The sequence below is a fragment of the Vicugna pacos genome, chromosome 3 (assembly GCF_048564905.1).
Source record: "Vicugna pacos chromosome 3, VicPac4, whole genome shotgun sequence".
In the NCBI taxonomy this organism is placed as follows: Eukaryota; Metazoa; Chordata; class Mammalia; order Artiodactyla; family Camelidae; genus Vicugna; species Vicugna pacos.
The window spans coordinates 96134647-96157079 of record NC_132989.1 but is presented as its reverse complement, the minus strand read 5'-3'; the positions used below and the strand labels follow the sequence as shown (position 1 = coordinate 96157079).

The 22433-nt window shown below is 36.3% G+C and overlaps 1 protein-coding gene and 1 long non-coding RNA gene across 10 annotated transcripts in view; one reads left to right on the top strand and one right to left on the bottom strand.

Annotated features, from left to right (window-relative positions):
- LOC140695706 (uncharacterized) overlaps positions 1 to 18070 on the bottom strand; it is a 63298-nt gene extending 45228 nt beyond the window's left edge. For both annotated transcript variants that reach the window (XR_012071533.1, XR_012071532.1), the window contains exon 1: positions 17977 to 18070. This is a non-coding gene — a long non-coding RNA (uncharacterized lncRNA). The remainder of the gene's footprint in view (positions 1 to 17976) is intronic.
- Positions 17992 to 22433, top strand: part of SPEF2 (sperm flagellar 2) — a 157094-nt gene continuing 152652 nt past the window's right edge. For 5 of the 8 annotated variants that reach the window (XM_072958782.1, XM_072958781.1, XM_072958780.1 and 2 more), the window contains exon 1: positions 17997 to 18241. In XM_072958782.1, the coding sequence (XP_072814883.1) occupies positions 18184 to 18241 (58 nt within the window). In that variant the 5' untranslated portion in view covers positions 17997 to 18183. Of the gene's footprint in view, positions 18242 to 22433 lie in introns of all 8 variants that reach the window. The other 3 variants (XR_012071530.1, XM_072958784.1, XM_072958783.1) reach the window with 2 other exon arrangements.

Genomic DNA, 22433 nt, shown 5'->3' with positions numbered 1-22433 from the left:
ACCTCTGAGCCTGCAGTTTCTTTGGGGTTTTCTCTTCTCTCTATGAAGCTTCCTCATACCATGCTAAATCTTTAACATCAAATAAACTTATATATCTTTTTTCTGGTTAATCTGGGTTTTTTTCTTTAATCAGTTTATTTTGCAGAGCCACCTGGAGAACCTAAGAGAGTAGAGAAGAACTTTCCTCCCTTACATGGTTTTCTTCAAAAACAGCTCATTTTAACTCAGGTGACATTGGGCAAAAATATAATTACCAGGATTGCATTAGAGAATCAGGTTCCTTTTTGAAGAGCTCTTGAGTCTCTCTCTGTGAGGTGCTGAAACACAAATTCTCAATTACTTTCTTATTTTTCTATTATCAAACATGACCTCATTCTCCATGATCCTCCTTACCTATGCTAAGGGATGAGGTACAGTTTCCATTTTTTCTGTCCCTTCTTGAGGTCATGGGCCATTTGCATTGCTGTTGTTATGACTACTAGCTCTCTGCTTATCTACAATACATTTTTCAAAACAATCCTCATTAGACCAGAACAATTCTCAAGTGTGATGTTGAATTCAATGAAAACTAAGAAATTCATAAAGGAAAAGAGTTGGAAAAGAGCTCAGAAGTCACCCAGTCCAACTCATTCAACATGATGAGGGAACTGAGGTCTCGAGAGGTCAGGTGAGTGGTAATAAGGATGATCACTTTCCTAGAGACAATGCCCAGGTGAGCCAATGTAAACTCAGGGGTTAGATGCCAAGTCTATTTTGATGCAGTTATTGAATTCTTTGGGCTTTTTTTTTTTGCTAATCCAACCATTTGCATGATCACATTTACATGGGTCTCCTCAGGATCTGGCTTCCTAGGAAGTCTGTATTTACCTAACTTTCAAATGCTTCAGTTTAGATTGTACTGAAACCTTCAATATATCTAAGAAGCACGTTATTCCTCTCCTATTACTCTTGAGCACAGAGGCATTTTGATTTTTCCATAGCAGCCCTATCTTCTATAAACTCATTATCAAATGAACTTCAGTCATAAATCTAGGCACTTACAAGTCATATAAAATCGCAATTTTTGAAAATAATAAAGCAAGGGGTAACTGTCATTGCTCATTACATGAGCTAAAAAGTTTATTTGCCCATATAGTTTAGGCACTTGATAGAAAGCCATCAATATGAACTTTAACACCAATTCAGTACTACTGGTTTAGGTTCACAAAAACAAAACCCTTCCTCATCACTGGTGTTTTATTCCAAAGAAAATATTTGCTGCAGAGGGAAATGTTAACTACCCAAATCTTTCTTAATACGACTATTATCTTAAAGTTCTGAGGCAGTATATTACTACAGATATACGCTGGAGCATTTATATTTACAAGAGATAGTATCTAATGTCAACACATCAGCTGGTTCCAACAGTTCCTATTTGTAACTCAGATCTAAGTCTTTTTAAGTTACACAATAACAATTTTGTGGGTTCATCACCAGCTGTGCTTTCTGGCTGGCAGAAGTCCCACCGAGACGGAATGAATTACTCAAGACTCTGTGGAAAAGTCAAGAGAGTGAGAGGGAGTCGGGAGCCAACCCCAGGAGCCTCTCAAATGCGCCCATATTTATTGAGTACAGTCGAAGGAGGAATGCAGGAATTTGGGGAAGGACAGGGTGGGATCACAATGAGTCAAAGGCTTTATTTATTGTTGGTGTTTGGCTCAAGGCCAGAAGACCCTTTTTGGTAAATTATATTCCTGTTGAGCCTTTCAGCTTATCAGGGCGGGACGTATGAGAATCAGTTGCTGAACAACTTGGACTCAGGCGGCTGTGCCTGTCTCAGGTTGCCCACCTCAGGGGATCTGACCATCATTGGCTAACCAGCCTTCTCACCTCTGAGTCTTCAGCTTTTTATAAGTTGTTTACCATTCCAGCCCAAGGCTGTTTTGGGGATAGAAGACTAACAGCAGGCATGCCCAGCATTTATAGCCAAGGGCCTGGGTTGCTAAAACCTCAAGGCAGTTACTAAGCACATCTTCTTTAAGGAGGTAAGCGGCTGGGATCTGTTCCAATTTGTTAACCCAATCATGGGCTCCCATGCAATTTCTAATGGATTTTTAATCACCAAGCAAGTAATTCTGCTATACCTTACTGTAGGTTTTCTTATGTCTGCAGTTTTATCCTAACAGTTAAATTGCTCACCAAAATCGAGCAGCATATATTAATGTTCAAATATACCAACTTTTATCCTATCCATCTCCCTGTGCAGCTTGGGCAGCCCCAACAGACCAAGTGGATGCATGCAGGCCATGCAGGGGACATCTCTAGAGCTGCAAGTTCAGGTAGCCAGGGGCAATTGTGTTTCTGGACCCCACAGGTATGAAACAATCAAAATTAAAGTTCCAAAGACATCAAGAACCAGAGCAAGGTTAAAGGATAAGGTTTATCTCCTACACAGAGTCACTACTTAAAGATAAAGAGAGATAGTGGTTTTGCATGACATGCAGAAACAAACACAGAGAATTCAACAAAATGAGGAAACAGAGGAACATATTTTCAATTGAAGAACAGGTTATACCTTCCTGCACTCTACCTCCCCAAAAGTTAATGAAACATAGATAAGTAACCTGACAAAGAATTCAAAGTGATGGTCATAATGTTGTTCATTAAACTCAGAAGAAAACTGGATGAACATGGGGAAAAGGTCAATAGAAAGACAGAAAATATTAAGAAAGTTTCAAAAAGAACTCACAGAATTGAAGAATTTGTTAACTGAACTAAAAAATACACTAGAGGGAATCAATAGCAGACTAAATGATACAGAAGAACAATCAGTGACCTGGAAGACAGGGTGGTGGAAAGTCACCCAAACAAAACAGCAAAAACAAAAAAGAATTTAAAAAGTGAGACTCTTAGGGAACTTATGGGACAACATCAAACATACTAACATCATATTATAGGTATCCCAGAAGGAAAAGGGGGTGGGGGGGGGAGAAAATTTATTTAAATGAAAATGGCTGAAAACTTTCCAAACTTGGGGAAGAAAACAGACATCCAGGTCCAGGAAACACAGAGAACCCCAAACAAGATGACCCAAATATATCTACACCAAGTCAAATTATAATTAAAATTTCACAAATTAAAGAGACACTATTAAAAACAGCTAGGGGGAAAAAAAAAACCCAAAAACTAGTACATACATGGGAGTCCTCAGAATATATCCAGTGATTTTTCAGCAGAAACTTTGCAGACCAGAAGCATGATATCTTCAAACTGCAGAAAGGGAAACAATTTCCAACCAAGAATACTCTACCCGGCAAGGTTATCATTCAGAATTGAAGGAGAGATAAAGAGTTTCCCAGATAAGCAAAGCTAAAGGAGTCTGTAACCACTAAACCAGCTATATAGAAATGTTAAAAGGACTTCTTAAACTTTAAAAAAATAAATAAGTAAAATAATCAGAAGTAAGAAAATACATAAAGAAAAAAATCTCACTGGTAAAGGCAAATGTACAGTAAAGGTAGTTTGTCAACCACTTGTAAATCTAGTGTAAAGGTTAAAAGATGAAAGTAGTAAAATCAACTATAATTAGTTAAGAAATTCACAAAAATTTTAAAATGTAAAATAGTACATCAAAAACATAAAATGTCACAGGGTGAGGAGAATAAAAATTGTAGTGCTTTTACTGTGTGTTTGAATTAAATGGCTATCAACTTAAAATAGACTCCTATACATATATATAGGTTGTTATACACAAACATCATGGTAACCACAAACAAAAAACCTGTAACAGACGCACAAAAATAATGAGAAAAGAGTCTGAACAACACTGGAGGAAATTATAAAACCCCAAGGGAAGAAAGCAAGAGAAGAGGCAAGGAAGAGCGACTACAAAAACAAGCAACAAACTGGCAATAAGTGCACACCTATTAATAATAACTTTAAGTGCAAGTAGACTAAATTCTCCAACCAAAACCATAGATTGGCTGAATGGGTAAAAAGAAGTAAGACCCATCTATATGCTGCCTACAAGAGATTCACTTCAGATCTAAAGATACACACAGACTGAAATGGAAGGGATGCAAAAAGATATTCCATGCAAATAAAAAAAATTGCTAAGGTAGCAATTTTTATCTCAGACAAAATAACTTTAAAACACAGACTGTAACTGAAGGCAAAGAAGGGCAATTTATAATGATAAAGAGGTCAATTCAACAAGAGAACGTAACATTTGTAAATATTTATGTATCCAACGTATAAGTACCTAAATATATAAAGCAAATATTAACAGACATAAAGGGAGAAATTGACAGCAATACAATAGTAGTAAGGAACTTTAATCAATGAATCCATCATCCAGACAGAAAATCAGTACAGAAACATCAGCCTCAAGCAATCCATTAGATCAAACAGACTTAATAGAATATGACATCCAAAAGCAACTGAATATACACTCTTTTCAAGTTACACACAGAGCATTCTCCAGGATAGATCATATGTTAGCCCACAAAACAAGTTTCCATAAATTTAAGAATATTGAAATCATATCAAACATCTTTTCTAACCAAAATGATATGTAGTAAAAATCAATTACAAGAAGAAAACTGGAAAAAAAAAGGAGACTAGATAACATGCTACTAGAAATCCAATAATTCAATGAAGAAATAAAAGGGAAAATTAAAGAATTGCTTGAGACAAATGAAATCAGAAACACAAACTTCCAAAATCTATGGGATGTAGCAAAAGTAGGAAAGTTTATACACTACATGCATACATACCACAGGAAACAAGTAAATGTCAAACAAACAGTCTAACCTTACACCTAAAGGAACAAGAAAGAGAAGAACAAACAAAACCCAATGTTAATAAAAGGAAAGAAATAATAAAGGTCAGAGCAGAAATAAATGAAATAGAGACTAAAACAAATAGAAAAGATCAATGAAATTTAAAGTTGGCTCTTTGGAAAGATAAACAACATTGACAAAATTTTAGACAGGCTCATCAAGAAAAAAGAGAGGGTCCAAATTAAAAAAAAATGAAAGAGGAGAAATTACAACTGATATCAGGGAAATACAAAGGATTTATGATCCTATCTAGATATCAGCTGTAACTACTATGAAAAATAGTATGGCAACAAATTAGAAAGCTTCAAAGAAATTAAATTTCTAGAAATACACAATTTTCCTAGAAAATTGAATAAACTAATTACTAATAATGAGAATAAATCAGTAATAAAAACTCCCACAGACAAAAGTCTAGGATCAGATAGCTTCAATGGTAAATTCCACCAAACATTGAAACATTCAAAGAATTACTAGCTATTCTTCTCAAACTATTCCAAAAAATTGTAGAGAAGAGAATAGTTCTCTCGTTTTTGGAGGCCAGCATTACCCTGATACCAAATACAAAGACATCACACACACAAAAAAAGAAAATCAGAGACCAATATCACTGATGAAAAAATCCTCAACAAAATATTTGCAAACTAAATTCAACAATACATTAAAATAACCACACACCATGGTCACATGGAATTTATTTCAGGGATGCAAGGATGGTTCCATATCAGCAAATCAATCAACATGATACATCACATTGACAAAATAAAAGATAAAAATTTCAATAAATGCAGAAAAAAGCATTTGACAAAATTCAACATACATTTATGATAAAGAAAAAAGCTCTCAACAAAGTGGGCATAGAGAGAACATACCTCAACATAATAAAGGCCATAGATTACTAACCCACAGTTAACATCATACTCAATGATGAGAAGCTGAAAGCATTTCCTCTAAGATCAAGAACAAGATTAAGGATGTCCAGTCTTGCCACTTTTATTCAACATATTATTGGAAGTTGTAGCAATTAGGTAAGAAAAAGAAATAAAAGGCATCCAAATCATAAAGGAAAAAGTGAAACTATCACTATCTGTAGATGACATTATACTATATAGAAAATCCTAAGGATTTTCCACCAAAAAATTGATAGAACTAATAAATCAATTCTGCAAAGTTGCAAGATACAAAACTAACATACAGAATCTACTGCATTTCTATACATAAATAATAAAGTATCAGAGAAATTAAGAAAACAATTCCTTTTATAACTGCATCAAAAAGAATAAAATACTGAGGAATAATTTTAACCAAGGAGGTGAAAGACTTGTACTCTGAAAGCTGTAAGGCATTAATAAAAAAAAAACTGAAGAAAATACCAATAAATGGAAAAATATATCTTGCTCATGGATTGGAAGAATTAACGTTGTTATTATGTTCATACTACTCAAAGCAATCTACAGATTCAGTGCAATCCTTATCAAAATACCAAAGGCATTTTTCACAGAACTAAAACAAATAACCCTAAAATTTTTATGGAACTGCAAAAAATCCAAAGAGCCAAAGCTATCTTGAGAAGATTGGTATCATGCTCTCTGATTTCGAACTATGTTACAGAACTACGGCAATTAAAACAGTGTGATACTGGCACCATAACAGACACATATATCAATAAAACAGAATCGAGAGCCCACAAGTTCACCCACATGTATACTGTCAATTGACCTATAACAAAGGAGGCAAAAATATATAATGGGGAAAAGACAATCTCTTCAATAAATGGTGTTGGAAAAACTAAACAGCCACGTGCAAAAGAATGAAAGTGGGCCACTATCTTACACCATATACAAAAAATAAGTAAACCAAAAATGGATTAAAGACTTGAATGTAAGATCTGAAATCATAGAACTCCCAGAAGAATGCAGAGGCAGTCAGCTCTCTGGCATCAGTTGTAGTGATATTTGTTTGGATCTGTCTCCTCAGGCAGGGAAACAAAAGCAAAAATAAGCAAGCAGGATTACATCAAACTGAAAAGCTTTTGCACAGTGAAGGAAACCATAAATGAAAACCAAAAGGCAACCTACTGAATGAAAGAAGACATTTACAAATCCTATATCTGGTGAGTGGTTGATATCCAAAATACATAAAGAATTTATACAAATCAATACAAAAAGTCAGATTAAAAAATGAGCAGAAGATCTAAATAGACATTTTTCCAAAGAAGACATACAGATGGCCAACAGAAACATGAAAAGATGCTCAACATCACTAATCATCAGAGAAATGCAAATCAAAACCACAATGAGATGTCACCTTACACCTGTCAGAATAGCTATTAAAAAGATAAGAAATAACAAGTGTTGGCAAGGATATAGAGAAAAGGGAACCCTAGTGCACTGCTGGTGGAAATGTAAGTTGGTGCAGCCACTATGGAAAACAGTATGGAGGTTTCTCAAAAAGTTAAAAAGAGAATTACCATACTATCCAGCAATTCCACTTCTAGGTATTTATTCAAAGAAGATGAAAACACTAATTTGAAAAGATACATGCACACTTATGTTTATTGTGTATTATTTGCAGCCAAGATATGGAAGCAAACTGTATCCATTGATAGATGAATGGATAAAGAAATTGTGATATATATACACAAAGGAATAGCTCTCAGCAATAAAAAATAATGAAATCTTGCTATTTGCCACAACATGGATGGACCTTGAAGGTATTATATTAAGTGAAGTAAGTCAGACAGAGAAAGATAAATACTGTATGATTTTATTTATATGTCAAATCTAAAAACAAACAAACAAACAAAACAAAATCAGACTCATAGACACAAAAAACAAACTGATGGTTACCAGAAGAGAGAGGGTTTGGGTGGAGGGGAATGGATGGAGGGCATCAAGAGGTATAGATTTCCAGGTAAAAATAAGTAAATTATGGAAATGTAAAGTATAACATGGGGAATATAGTCAATAATATTGTATTAGCTCTTTATGGTGACAAATAATAACTAGATACATTGTGGTGATCATTTCAAAATGCATATAAATTTTGAATCATTATGTTATACTCCTGAAACTGTAACAGAGTACAAACCTGACTCCATGATGGATCTATTCCTTTAGCTCTAACTTCTATGCTCTGTTGTCTGTGCTTAGTCATGCTGGCTCTGCTCCTTTATCTCCTGAAAAGTTAAAGAATGTTGCCTATAGCCTGAAATATACATAATAACCCTTTCTCAAGGCCCTGCCTCCCAGGCTTGACCCTTAAAGGCATAACACTTTCATTCAGATAGAAATAAAACATTGCAGACCAGAAAATAACATTTGTTTTGTTGAAGACTTAAAGAAACTTCATGACCATACTTAACATGGATAGCTGCAAGAGCAAAAGATTATCACACTTCTCTGGGGTCTGGCCAGCACCAAGAGGTCTGCAACAATCAGCACCCTCTACCCTTCTGGTATAAAAGAAGTCTGAATTCTAGCTCAGATAAGATAGTTCTTTGAGACACTAGTTTACCATCTTCTTGGTCTACTGGCTTTCTGAATAAAGTTGCTATTTCTTGCCCCAACATCTTGTCTCTTGATTTATTGACCTGTTGTGAAGCAAGCAGTATGAGCTTGGACTTGGTAATAAACTCATATGATATTCTATGTCAATTATACGTCAATAAAAAACAAAAAATCTTTAAAGCTAAAGTCTTTTCAGTATTAGTGCTTCAAATTGTTGATAAATCAGTTACTAAATTAAAATAACTTTCTTTAGTACTATCCTGAAATTCAAGTCAAATGCAAGAACATATTAAGTGCAATGTGTATAAAATATTAAATCATAGTCAAATCAATAAAAGGGACACAGTGGAGTATTTCATAGGAATGTCATTTGTATCACTGTATTTTAAGTGCAAGATGCAAACAGACAAAAACATCCAAACTATTATTCTTCTGTAAGTGTTAGCACAGGCTTCCTTTTTGAAATACCCTACATCTAGGACTGCCAGAGTAACATGTTAGGCCCCATTCTAAACTTCAAGATCACAAAGGTCCAGATGCTATGGATCACAGAAATCTTCCTTCTTCATTCTATGACATTCTTTTTTCTCTCTCTCTCTCTCTCTCCCCCACTTCCTCCCTTTTTCCCTCCTCCTCTGTCCTTTTTCCTTCTCACCACCTCTTCCTTTTCTACTCCCACTACTTCCTCCTCCTCCTCCTTTTCCCCTTTCAAGGCTCAGACATCTAAACTTGGTTAAACCCAGAAACGAAACCAACCCAGTCGTCTTCGAGTGCTAAACCATTAATGAATTTCCTGTGGGAGGTTTGGAGGGGAAGGCGTGGCCAGATGGTATGTTCACTGAGAAACAGTGAGGAGTTGCAAGGGTTCATATTATATAATGGAATTCAGTCACTGCCAACAATTTTCTACTGTTGACAATAATCACATGATTGATGTTTTTAGCAAAAAGAAATCAACATGTCAAATTTTCCATCTTTGGTCTATTCTCTCATTAGCTATTTCCATATATGAGTAAGGCATCTAAGGAAAACAGCAACATAAAATTGTAATTGGATGATTTAAAAAAAACTGATAGCCTTTTCTCTATCTGGTTCTTGACTTTTACCTCTCTGGCCACATCTTTCACTTCTGTGTTTGTGGTTGTAAAGGAGAAAGAGATACATTCATTTTTGAGTTTTCTTGCCCATTCCCTGTCAGAAAGTTCTTTTGGCTCCCTTCCAACTCCAGACCCCATGAAATCATTCATGACAGTTCAAGTTGAATATCAATTCTGGGAGTCCTAATATTATATCTTATTCAGAACTTCTTTAATTTTCCCCTTACATAGCATCTCTTGACTCCAGGTTTATTCTAAAGGTTAGATTTAACCTTATGGAAATTTTAGAAGGAATAAACTTTGTCTGTAGTCTTCCATCTTCCCTTCATCAGTCCCCCTTCCATTTCCAGAATAACTATCCCTTTCATTATACTTAGCTCATGTACGGGTTTCTGCATCCCATTCCTACTAATGTCTCTTAAGAAACTAACAGATAACAATGGTGTTAAGTGGGATAAGGTATAAGATGTGATCCCTTAAGTCTCCAATGGTCTTCAGGTTAATAGAGGGTTCCTGATTTCCAAAAACTTTAAATACTTAAAGAAAAGAAGCTTTTAGAGTTCCCTGATAGACATTGGGTTTATATTTTAAAAGCCTTCTTATGTAGTGATAGCCTATTCTGTGCTTCCAAATACTCATGTGTTTTCAACCTGTACTAGAAATAAGCACAGTGATTTCCTCTCTTTCCACTTTTTATGTAAGGTTTTACACACACACACACACACACACACACATATCTATCTATCTATCTATCTATCTATCTATCTATCTATCTATAGATATGTGTGTGTACATATATATATACATATGTATATTTATACACAAATCAAAGAACATGTGTGGAAATTGCTAGTAGCTAGTATGAAAAGGCAAAGCTAGGATCCATTCTTTGGATCTGACTTCCTGTTATTTCCATTTTCAATTGACAAGTTGTTCAAATTCATACACAGTAGACTTGTCCTCGTGAACCTTCTGTCTCAATAAAAATTCCACCTTGACTAATGAAATAATGTTACTTCCAAAGCAATGGAACTTAATATAATTATTGGTCATCAAATCATCACTATTTAAGCACACATTACAATCATTAATTTCTTGGTAGTTGTTAAAATCCTGCCTTGTCTTTGCAGATGCCCTAAGTATCTTTAATAGGAATTATTTGGTGAGCCCAGCAGGAATTCAATCTAAAAAGAGAACCATCTGGTAGATATACTCAATTAATAGCACTTGAACACTGAGTTCCACTCTCCAAAAACTAATTAGGCATAAATATCAATTCCTTAACAAATATAGATGCATTTTTATTATAATTTCACCACAGATTGCCTTCCTCACATCTGAATGGTTTGGAATACATAAAACTTTTGAAGGCCTGTTATTAACTTGGTGAAATACCATAGATGATAACTAAGTAAGAAAACTGGAGTTAATTTCATGTTTCATTTAAATGTCTGAATCTCTCTGGCACAGCGTCTCAAACTTTTAGAGGATTTGACAGTCTAATCACATGCTTAGATCAGATATGTAAGAACATGGTATGGAAACTGCTAATAGCCAGAGCAAATATAGGGCTTGCTCTGGACTGGACTCCCTGACACAATTCAAAATAGTATGATTTAAAGCATCCAGATTAGTACTACAAGAATTCAGCAGTTTCCCAGGGGCCACATAATCTGAAGGCAATTTTCTTTTCTTCTTGGGGATTTGACTTATTAGTAAGGCAACTGTCTCCTCCACCATGGAATTCTGTGAAATTTCCAGGTGAACTTTGTGGGTGTAGAGTCTGTAGATTTTATAGAAGACCTTCAAACTCTATGAAAGTTTGAAATCTCCATGTAGGCCTGAAAAATATTAACCCCAATGTCTAACCCTATATTTATTCTTTCAGAGGACATAGAAAGATAGCTAATATCATTAAAAAAGAAATTGGCTTTGCTGAAAAAAGTACCCACATATACTCTACTCTTTACATCTACACACACACACACACACACACACACTTTCCAGTTCATCAACATTCCAGTGTGAAAGGGTTGCAAATACCATGGAGACTGGGGATCCTTATGCAAGTGATACTACTTAGGTATTGTGTTCTGGGACAGAATTTTGCAATAGAACATCTAATCTTCAAAGACACTCACAAGTCTATTATGACATACTAATACTATGGGCTTTCATAAAGCCTATTCAGTTTAAAGTACTGTTCTTAGTTCTGAAATTTTGTGATTCCCACTTCTTTTGGTGCAAAATATTCTTTCTTATGTGAAACGATGGCCAGAGAAGAAACAGTGATTTTAATGTTCTTACTCAGAAAAACAAAAAAAGAAAACTGGCAACCTTACATTGCCTTTCAAAGTTGCTTTTGAAACGTTATCAGCTGGTAAAACCCAAGAGTATGGAAATCACTGTCATACTTGGAGTATGTAGCACACATAGTGGGTTGTTTCATTCTTGCTGAATGAAAGGGAATTCTGGTTTTATAAACCACTTCATAGAGATTTAGTTTTATGATATTGCTCTAGCCATTCAAAGAAGTTCCCTCCACCCAAAACAAGTAACAACAACAACAAAAACACAAGCTAAAAAAGTTAAGTAAATAAACAGAAAAGTAAAAAGCAGATAAATAAGAGGGAATGTAACTACAGTATAGTTATATCTTATTTCATGAAGTTTATATATGGTGGAAATGCTGCCAAGAGATCGTATTTCATTCCCTCTAATCCTGTATTATCCATAAAATTAGTATCTTGATTTCCCTTGAAATAAAAACATCACATAATTCAATAATTATGTTAATTTATTAGATAATCAGTTTAATCTTACTAGAGTTTCTTTTTAGGCTTTTTCATTCCTTATGCTATGGTTAAAGTATCTCTGTAATAAAAAAGCACCTTTTCTTTCTGGATTCTCACTCTAATGCTCTGAGTCTTTAGTGAGGTTTCTCTACTTTGGCCAGTTGGAGCTCCAGTCATTCCTAGAAATGTACAACATCCAGAACCTCCAATCAGCTTCCAGTCCCCCTGTGCATGAGAAGTCTTGTGTTTTACTAGTTTCAAGAAGACACCAAACTAATTTCTAGTGTTACTTCTCTACATAGCTGCTTCTTTTCCATTATTCTACCCCACAAATTCCAGCTGCTTCTTTAGCCCCAAATTCCAGTCTGTTTCCTCCAACCAGTGAAACATTAACCTACTGTTTGATGTCTATTTCTTCAAGCCACATTCAGGAAAACTTCCTCAGAAAGAAATCTGGGGTGAATGTGCACTATATGTCTACTGCCTGACAAGTTGCTTTAAGTACTTTTCCAGTTTTGTAATTGATTTACAGTGGATAGAAAGCACAATACTCTTTATTCCATCATGGCTGTAACCGGAAGCAGAACATGGGAAGAAGCAGTTCCTCTGTTCACATGGTCCTTTGTGATCATCATTTTCCTAGGACCCAGCCCATGACACGAAAGAATAACAAATTACACAACATAGTACACAGGTGCTAAAATAAATGGTACACATTAAACGTCCTGTTGGCATTCACAGATTCATGACACAATACTTATTGAGTGAGCATTTTGACAGTTCTTGGTTTGGATCTGTGAAAATTTGTTCTAGGTTCTGGATATGTAAAAATGAAAAGCAGTCCATGTATTCAGATATCCAAGATTCCACTGGTGCATCTTAGCCTACTGGAGTTGAGAGGATAAGATTGCCAATTGAAGCTGTCAATAATCATTTTAAGAAAGAAATCTGACTTGAATTAAAGACTAGGCTTTGGTACAATTGGTCAGAACGAATGGAGTCAGGAGTTAGTATGGTATATTGTTATTCATAATGGAATGTGTGGAACTAGAGATTCACTGAATAGAATAAAACTAGATTGTGAAGTGCCTGGATAGTCTCGCATATACTCTTAATAGGAAATGGGTAACTGCTGCAGTTTTATAACGTATGAGGAATATCATGATGAAGGAAGATTAGACTGCCAAAAATATTAAAAAATACAGGGTGGATTGTTATCTACACATAGAAAATTGGAAGCATACTAAAAAAAGATCCCACCAAGAGTAGGAGTATAGAGGATAATGACTTTCAAGAATTACTCAGTTCATCAAAACTCTAATTCTCTGGAAATTATTTTTTTAGAGAGGAATTACAGTGGAGCTGATTGCCAAACTTGGCACATATAGAGATGCAGTTTGTTGTAAAGCATATTCTGTGAGAGAAAAAAGGATGTGCACCTATGTGCACAAGTGCAATGTAACAGTAGAAATAATTTGGTTGCATTCAGCAGAGCTAAGAGGGTTTCCTGGTCATGTTTAATTTTTTTCCCTCAGGAAGGAAAAAGTAGGACATGAATTCACAGCTCTAAATTTAAGATACTAAAGGGTGGTTTGGCTTCTCCAAAAACTTCAGTATGGGAAAGTAAGTAATTAAAGCAAGAATTTTGATATAATAACTTTGGCTTCTCTATCTCAGTCATAGAACAGATGACTCACTTTTTCTCATATGGTTCCAAGTTTTTTGTTTTGTTTTGTTTTTAACTTGATTTTGTTTCACATCTGATTGCTCTCTAAGATTGAAAATTTAAACGTCTGCCTGAGAAAGACACAATCTATATATAAGACAAATCATGTGGGCCTGTAAAGTAAGACACATAAAAGAAAAAGTCATATTTGCTTCAACAGAAAAAACACCAAGAATTTTGAAATAGAACTAAACTTTTCACAGTATTGCTGTTATTTGTTATGAACAATACGAGCCTAAATCAACACTCATTTGGAAACGTGTTGAGAAAGTCGTTAGAAGATTGCAAAACAGTTGTTGGCCAAGCTGTGGGTATTAGGTAAGAGTTAGGTGTCTTGGATGAAAGTTGAAAGGAAAGCACTTATTTTGAGCTTTCAGAAGGGAGAAGGGACAGGGAAGATGGAGAGAGCAGGAGGTTTTGTGAATGTCATGACTGGTGAGGTGACTTCTGAAGGACAGGTAGAACTGGCTGAGATAGGAAGCTGCCTTTTTTTGCAAAGGGAGGAAAAGTGGGACCTGGTAAAGAAATGTGAGCAAGCTGTACAAAGGGAATTTGTGGCTTACAGACAAGTTTGGACTGAAGCTAGACTGTAAAGAATCTCCAGCGGGGTCTTTATCCTCCAGGACAGTGGCTTCAAAAATGTACCCCCCTCCGCATTTACCCTTCCTACATGAAAGGCTGTTTGATATTTTCTATTCCATTTTATTTTTTCCTTTATAAAGAATTCTGGCATGATCTACTATAGGAATTACATATTCTGTTAAGAGGTCAAAACCCACAATCAGTAAATGCTGCTCTAGTGAAATTCAGGCAAGTGTCTGAGCTGGGAAATAAAGAAGGAATATGAACTGGACTTGTTGCACAGAATGACTAGAGAGAAACAGACAGGGGAAATCTAGCTTGGGTGTTTATTGTGGACACTAGACAAAACATTTGTTGAATTAATGAATACAAAGAAATGAAAGAAAGAAAGAAAGGCCATTGCAAAACGTGCTGAGAGGGAATGAGAGATTCATCTAACATGCTGAAAAAGGGAAATGAAGAAATGCATGCAAGGCATATGTAGAGGACCAAATATGATTTTCTAAAAATCCATTTATGTATATGTATTTATGTATATATAGATATAGATACAGATACTGAATTAGTCACAAATAAAATCAAAGCAGCTTTATGAAATAAATGTCTCAAAAACTTGTTGAAATATTACAAGCAAATCTAAGCTACTCAAAACTAAGCCAACCAGTAATGCAATGGAAAAATTCATATAGACTCAGGAGAAAAGGAAAGAAACACTGGTTTAGTATCTACTGTGAGCCAGGCATTAACATGTGCAATTTATCTTTTAATCCTCATAACTATGTCAAACAAATATCGATGTCCTTATTCTACAGATAAGGAAGTAGGCCTCAGAGAGGTGAAGTAGGTTTTCCAAAGTTGAAGAGCTAGTCAGATAAAGAGCAGACATCAGGATGCAAATGTGTCTGGTTCAAAGCTTGAGCTTTATTGATAGTGCAAAATTTCATTTATAAAAAAAGTTATAATTATTTTTTAAAAGACTAAGGTGTATTTCATTTCAATATGGAGCAGGACTTTTCAACCCAACTTGTGGTCTCAAAATAACCCTTTCTAATTCATCCTTGACTATTTACAAAGGAGAAACATTTATAATTAAATGACAAGTAATCTTTTAAAAATAAATTTTAATTTAAAATTGCTATGATAGTGACAATTAAATGCAGTATTCAGACATTCTAAATTCTAAATCTAATTCAGAACAATAAGAAAGCCATCTCAGGAACAGATGAGAAGCTGTCCATTTCTTTAACCATCTCCTCTCCCAACTGATTTCACATAGGGGACCAAACAATTCATATCTCATATTAATGCAAAATACCAACATGGTCAGTGCTAGAAACCTTACCCAGAGCTGGGATTTCAATGAGGTGGCAATAGATTTAATGGTAAACTTGGGCTATTAATTAAATTAGCAATTACAAAATAAAACACATAGCAAAATGCATGTATTGTGTAATAGCTCAAAATTTCATTAATATTTTAATGTCAGATCATTTTCAAGTTGGGTGCTTTAGGAGCTGAAAAACGATTCATGCTCTTTTTTTGTGAAATGAGGAACTTTGCCTTTTATTTTAGAAAATGTCTATATCTGCATTTATCTAAATCCTGTATATAAACTTCTTTTCCAAAAGACCACATTGGCATATTACGTTGTTTGAAGCTGGGTTCCAAAGACCAACACCACACATAACCCTTTGAAACAAGCAAGAAACCACCACCAGACAGTTCCTAAGATAGGTGCATAAATATTTTGCTTTGATCTGGGAATAATAGCACATACCTAAGGGTGCTTTATGAGCTCAAACATTCTCTTCTGGTGCAGCTGTGGAGTCTGATGCACCATTATCTACATCCTTCTCCCAAAGCAATTTTCTCAGCATCTAGAAACCAGCAGTTTCTATCCCTCGGGCTCTATAGACTAAAATTAAAGCTTGTAACTTCTTAGTAATACAGCACTAGTCATCAATTTAAATATACTACTGAGATGACAAAAAGCAGTGGTGTCTCAGAGGGCATTTCTAGGCACATATTCATCCTTTGCAAGTATTTTCAGGGATGACATGTTTCCAATGGATAAAGTTTTATTAGATACATTCCCCAAGCTACAGAGGTTGTTTAGAATCTTATAATCTTGCGAATTTGGGTAACTCTAAGGTGAAACATATGAAATGGATCAGGCTTCATTTCTGTTGGCAATAAATCTCCCTCAATATCCCCAAATTACGCCTGCTGTGTTGGGTGTGAGGAAACTCATGGTTTGGGAGATTTAAAAGTTAAGTGAAGCCAACATAGAAATGGTACTAAACTTTTAACCAATCAGGACACACAGATCAGATTAATCTTAAGAAACATTTCTTCCAGTGGGACATTACTATTTAAAAGAATCATAATTTGATGTATCCCGGTCTTTGGGGAGAAAATTCTTTACATCTGTGACACACACATATATACTATTATATATATTCTATGTGTATTTTTCCCCCATTATTCCATCTAAACTATTAAAAATTATTAACAGAAAATTTTTCTGACCCTTGGTAAAGACTGTAAGAAAGACTTTATTCAAGGGACTACTGCAGTGGGGTTTTGTAGTAAGGGAGACTTGAGACTCAATTCTGAATATAACAAGGAAAAGCGGGGATTTACAGCCAAGGAGCAGGGTTGGGGTAAACGGACAGCAAAGTAGTAAGAGGAAACATCAGGGGCAAGGGCTGAACTCACTTGACAGGATTCTTACTGAAGACAGGCCAGGATGATCGGATATCAGGGGTGAGAGATCAGAAATTTGATCAGATATGGAGGGTGGAGGATCTTCATTAAAATGATCCAGCAGGATTCTTGCTAAAACTTGACAAAGGGGCCCAGGACAAAGTTCAAGGTGGGGCCTCCGGGAGAAGAGGGCTCACAGGAACCCAACTAAGTTTTGGACAAAGTGAGAGTCTCAAAATACAATTTAAAGTAATTACCTGGAAGGAAAAATTGACCAGAAAATACTTTCGTTATTTATTCATCTCTCAAAACAATATAAACATATGAATTATCCTAATTGTTAATTCTGTCACCACAACGACCAACAAAAATTATTGAATACTTGCTGCGGTTCAGGACCTCTATCAGTTCTAGGACTAAAAGATGGATAAGACATAGTCCGTCCCTGCCTCGGTAGCTCATACACTATAGCAATTAAAGCTGGCAATTTGTAAATTAACGACAAAACTGCTGTCTTGGAGCAAGAGCTTCCACAGGTTTCTTTAAAAGACAAACAGGAAGAAAAAAAAATCCCCTTCTCAAAACTCTTCCTGCTCGTCCAAGAACCCAGTGCTCAATCCACAAGCTTCCCCAACTCACCCTCTCCGCGCACTATACCTCGCGCACTTCTCAGTGCCCTGCTGGTCCCCACTCCCACCTTCAGCCCTTCGACGCCCACTGCGCCTGCGCAAATCCGGGTCTTACCCGCCACCAGGGGGCAAGCTACGATTTTTTTTGTCCTTCTCAGGTGGCCTTTGGCGTCCCTCTTCTCCCAGCCTTTCGTCTAGTCGTGGCCTGGATACGCTTCCTTAGCAACGGGTTGCCCTTGGCAACAGGAGGACGCGGGCAGGCGGGCCGGGTTTCCCGCGCGTTCGTAGTACCTGCCTGAGGTAGAAGGCGCAGGCCCAAACCATGTCCGAGATCTTGTGTCAGTGGCTCAACCAGGAGTTGAAGGTGTCCCAGACCGTGAGTGAGTGACACAGACAGAGGGGAGCGGGCTGGGGACGAGAGGGGCGGGGAGCCTGGAGCGCGGCGCGCTGGTGGAAGGTGGCAAGGAAGGCGCGAACTGCCGCCGCCGGCGCACCTCAGCCGCCGCAGGGCGTCTCCTGCCTCCACTCCGCCGCTCAGAGTTACCCATCATCGCGGTGGGCCCAACTCCAAAAGCTCTGACCTACTGTGGTTCTGAGCAATCAGAGGCTGTAGGGAGGGCTTCCTTGCTCCTATGGACAAAAGAATTTTATGGACTCTGTAGTCTGGCCCCGACATTGCTCCCTTCACACTCTCGGAGGCATGATGTGCTGGCAAGCCTCTGAAATAGGAAGCCTGAAAGCCAGCTGCCGCACCACTAGATGTGTGCCCCCGAACGAGTTACAATGCCTTCTCTGAGTGTGTGTCCTCCAGTATAAAACAGATCCATTCATACCTGCCGTACCTAACTGCCTAGCAGGAGAGGGTGTGTGTGCAATGAGTTAACGCAGACTATGTTAACATTTACAGATTTCAGAAGTTTTAGTTCAGAATTTGCACATTAACTTCTTCTGACTACTGTTCATTCTTGCCCAGAGCTGACCTTATTCACTAACCTGATTTCATCCCAGCCATGGAGCTGCCACTCAGAGTTTCTAAATCCCACAATCACAGAGACAATTTTATATGCTGGCAACTTCTGTGACAACCAAGTAATGCTAGCATAGCACTATCCTGCATCTTAACTTCTTTCTGTTGTTTCCTTGACAAGAATTGATTTTACAGCACGGTTTTTCCTCAAGGCAATAAGAGGCTTTCCACCCAGATCACTGCAATCTGTTTTACCAGAAGCACCCTTGCATAATGCCGCCTTATTACCAGAGTGGTAACAGTGCCAACCCAGCCTCAGGTCATCCACAGAATTTGCTAGGCCAGTAGTGTTTCTGCAACAGCAAAATATTTATTGTCAGCATTGGAATCTTTAAATTTGGAACTCCTCCAGTTGCATCTCTTAAGGCATAAAAACCTGGGCTTTTTCTTTGCCAAACCGCCACACACACGCTCTGATTGTTTCTCAACTAAAATGTGATGCTGATCTCAGGATGGTGTTTAGTATTTTTCTTCTTTCTTTCTCGACCACGGGAGCCAAAATGCAATATCATGCCCTTAAGTTATACTCTTCCAATAAAAAGTAGTTACAGATTACTGGCTTTAATTTGGTTCATTGGTTTGATTAATAAAAATCACACCCTTTGCTCAAGTCCCTAAAACTCCATTGCATATTGAAACACTTTTGAGAAAAGTAAACAAAATTAATAAGAAATATAAAAACAGTAATATGCCATTATAATTGTAATCAGTTTGGGGAATTTGGGTTTTGAGAGGAGGAGGAAGAATTACTTTATTCTGTGGAAGTTAAAAGACTGGAGACTTTTTCAGTAAGAATTTTAACAATGTAAACTGTGAATGGACAACTCCCAATGTCTGTTTCCCTGAAGTATAAAGCTGGAAGCTGTCAGTAGAGACAGCTGCAGTATTCCACATCCCCTTCCCTAGAAATCCATATTCATTCTTTGATTCCAACTGCTAAGAGGAGCTTAAAGAGAGATAGAGTCTCCGAGGTAACAAAATTCCATGTGGTTAAAGGCTTTTCAGACTGTAGGGAACACACTCATCTGTGTTTGGAAACCGACAAGATAGGTCTGTGCATCTAAGAAGCACACTGCCAGTTGCTGATTTCTGTCATGAGACAAGCCATTCTCTGCTGTACAATAGAAGGCTTTGAATGGTTTATAGGAACTGTCATGGAAGGATTGTAAGTGGGTGCAACCTCCTGGGAAAGTAATTGGACAATTTCTGGGTTAAGTGTCCTATTAAGAACAAGGACTTGAAGGTCAGACTGTTTAGGTTGAAATCACTTATCCACAGTTAACACCTTGGGCAATTTATTTACCTAAATTTTACGATACTCAAAATAGGAGTAATAATAATACCTCATTGAGTTGTGTCACAATTAAATGAGATAATAAATGTGAAGCATTTAGAATAGTCCTTAGGATATAGTGAATGCTAAATCTCACTTTTCAGAAGCTATCATACTCAAATAAAATCACCAATGTAAGGACATTTGAACAAGGATGTTTATTGTCATATGGATTGTAGAGGTAAAAAGAAAAAAAAAGGAAACAATTTGAATACCCTTCAGTAGTAGAATCCTTGAGTAAATGATGCTGTATTTATGCTATGGGTTGTTATGCAGTGGTTAGGAAGAATGACTTTTGGCCTAAAGGATGCTCATGTATTTTTGTCAAGTAAAAAGCAAAAGTTATAGCCTATTGGAACTAGTATAATTCCAATGTTGTGTGAGAATGTGAAAGAGAAATGTGTGGAGAGACATATATCAGACTGTTACATACATGACTCTTCATTTTGTGGTTTGTGTAAGCATAGAGAAAAATGTGGGAAGATATAAACTGGTGTATTGGTATTGGCTACCCTGGGAGAAAAGAAGATTGCTAGCTTTTCTTTATGCATCTGTGTTATTTGACTTTTTGCTTATAATGCTTTCTTAATTTGAAAGGACAATTCAGTATGGCCTTACAAATACAAAATCAAAAAAGAAGATCTAATATCACATGACAAAATAGGAGAAAAAGTTTAACACTTTAGATGAAATATGGTGAGCACCTTAAAGTATTGGGAAGTTTATGTAAGTTATTTTCTCAAATGGGTTTATAAATGAAAGAATAGTAATAATGAAAGTTATACTTTATTAAGCACTTCAGTACTTACACCAGACCCTGTGCTAAGCCTTTCACGTAGATTGTTTTATTTAATCTTAAAAAAAAAACCCCAAACCCTAAGAGGCCTTGTCCCAGTTGTACAGATGAGTACAAAGGCTGAGGGCTTGGTAATTTGTTCAGAGTCACCCATCTAGTAGGTCCTAGAGCTACAATTTGAAGCTAGATCTTTGACTAGTGCTCTTAGGCACTGTATTATATATTTGAGTTTATACTTAGGGAATTTATTTTTTAGAAATTCAGCCCTCCCAAATGTATTTTCATATGAACTCCATTTATCAGGATTATTGTTCAGTTTGAAGGCACAAAAAGCACACAGATTCAACCACCCAAGCCTGTTGTAACTTCACAGGGCATAACCTAATTCCTAGATGGTTAAATGGCAAAAGTGGACTTATTAGTGTTTGTTTGGGAGTGTTCCAGTCCATATGTTGCTTGCTGGGGCAGAAACAGAAATGAGAATGAAAAGGCCAAGTGAATGCATTTGCTGCCTTGGTGAAGCTCAATAATGATTTAGTCACTGCAGAGGCAGCTAAAGCCAATTGATTTCTGGATTATTCTGAAAAGTGGAAGTCAATTTGTATAAAGCATATTATGTTGCATATTGTGTTGCCTGGACTACCCTGAACATCAGCAGTAAAGGACCTGGATTCCAGCGATCCTCAATTATGAATAGTCTCCCTCCCTCCCCTTAGTGAAGTTTCTGGGAGTCACCAGGGACCTGATTAGTCTCAGCATATGAAGATTCAGATCAATGTTACTAAAGCTAAGGATCCCCAGGGAGTTAAATTTAACTAAGCCATTTGTCCTGGAAAATAATGCTTAGATGTATATGTTAAATGAAATGTCTTAAAATATAAAAAGTTGCTCAATGCAAAATTACATCTGAAATTCAAGCAATTATTTTAATAATAAAGAATAAGCAAAACAGATAATTGTTACTGGAAGATTTCCTGTAAAATTTTTTAAGAACTCTCATTTTCAGGAATAAGCATTGCTTCTGTTACAAAACTCTTTTGAATTCACCATAGAGAAAATTTACACCAGAATGTCACAATTGAACATTCTCCGTAAATGAGTAGAAGCCTTTGAGTACCACATGCTATACGGATCAGATTCTTTGTAAAGATGGATATTTAAGACAGTCCATATTCTTTTGGGCTCTGGGTGGGGCTATATTGAAAATGGTAAATACTTTATATGCATATTTTTATTGTTTTAATAATCTTAAACATTGTTATCAATGGTACCAAAGAACCAAAAAAGAGAATACTAGGTTGGAAAGTTAAGTATCTCAAGGTCTCAATTTTGTAGTATCCAAAGTAGAAATAATAATCTCTAGTCCCAATTTTATACTCTGAGAAATAATAATAATAATTGCTATATATTGGGGAG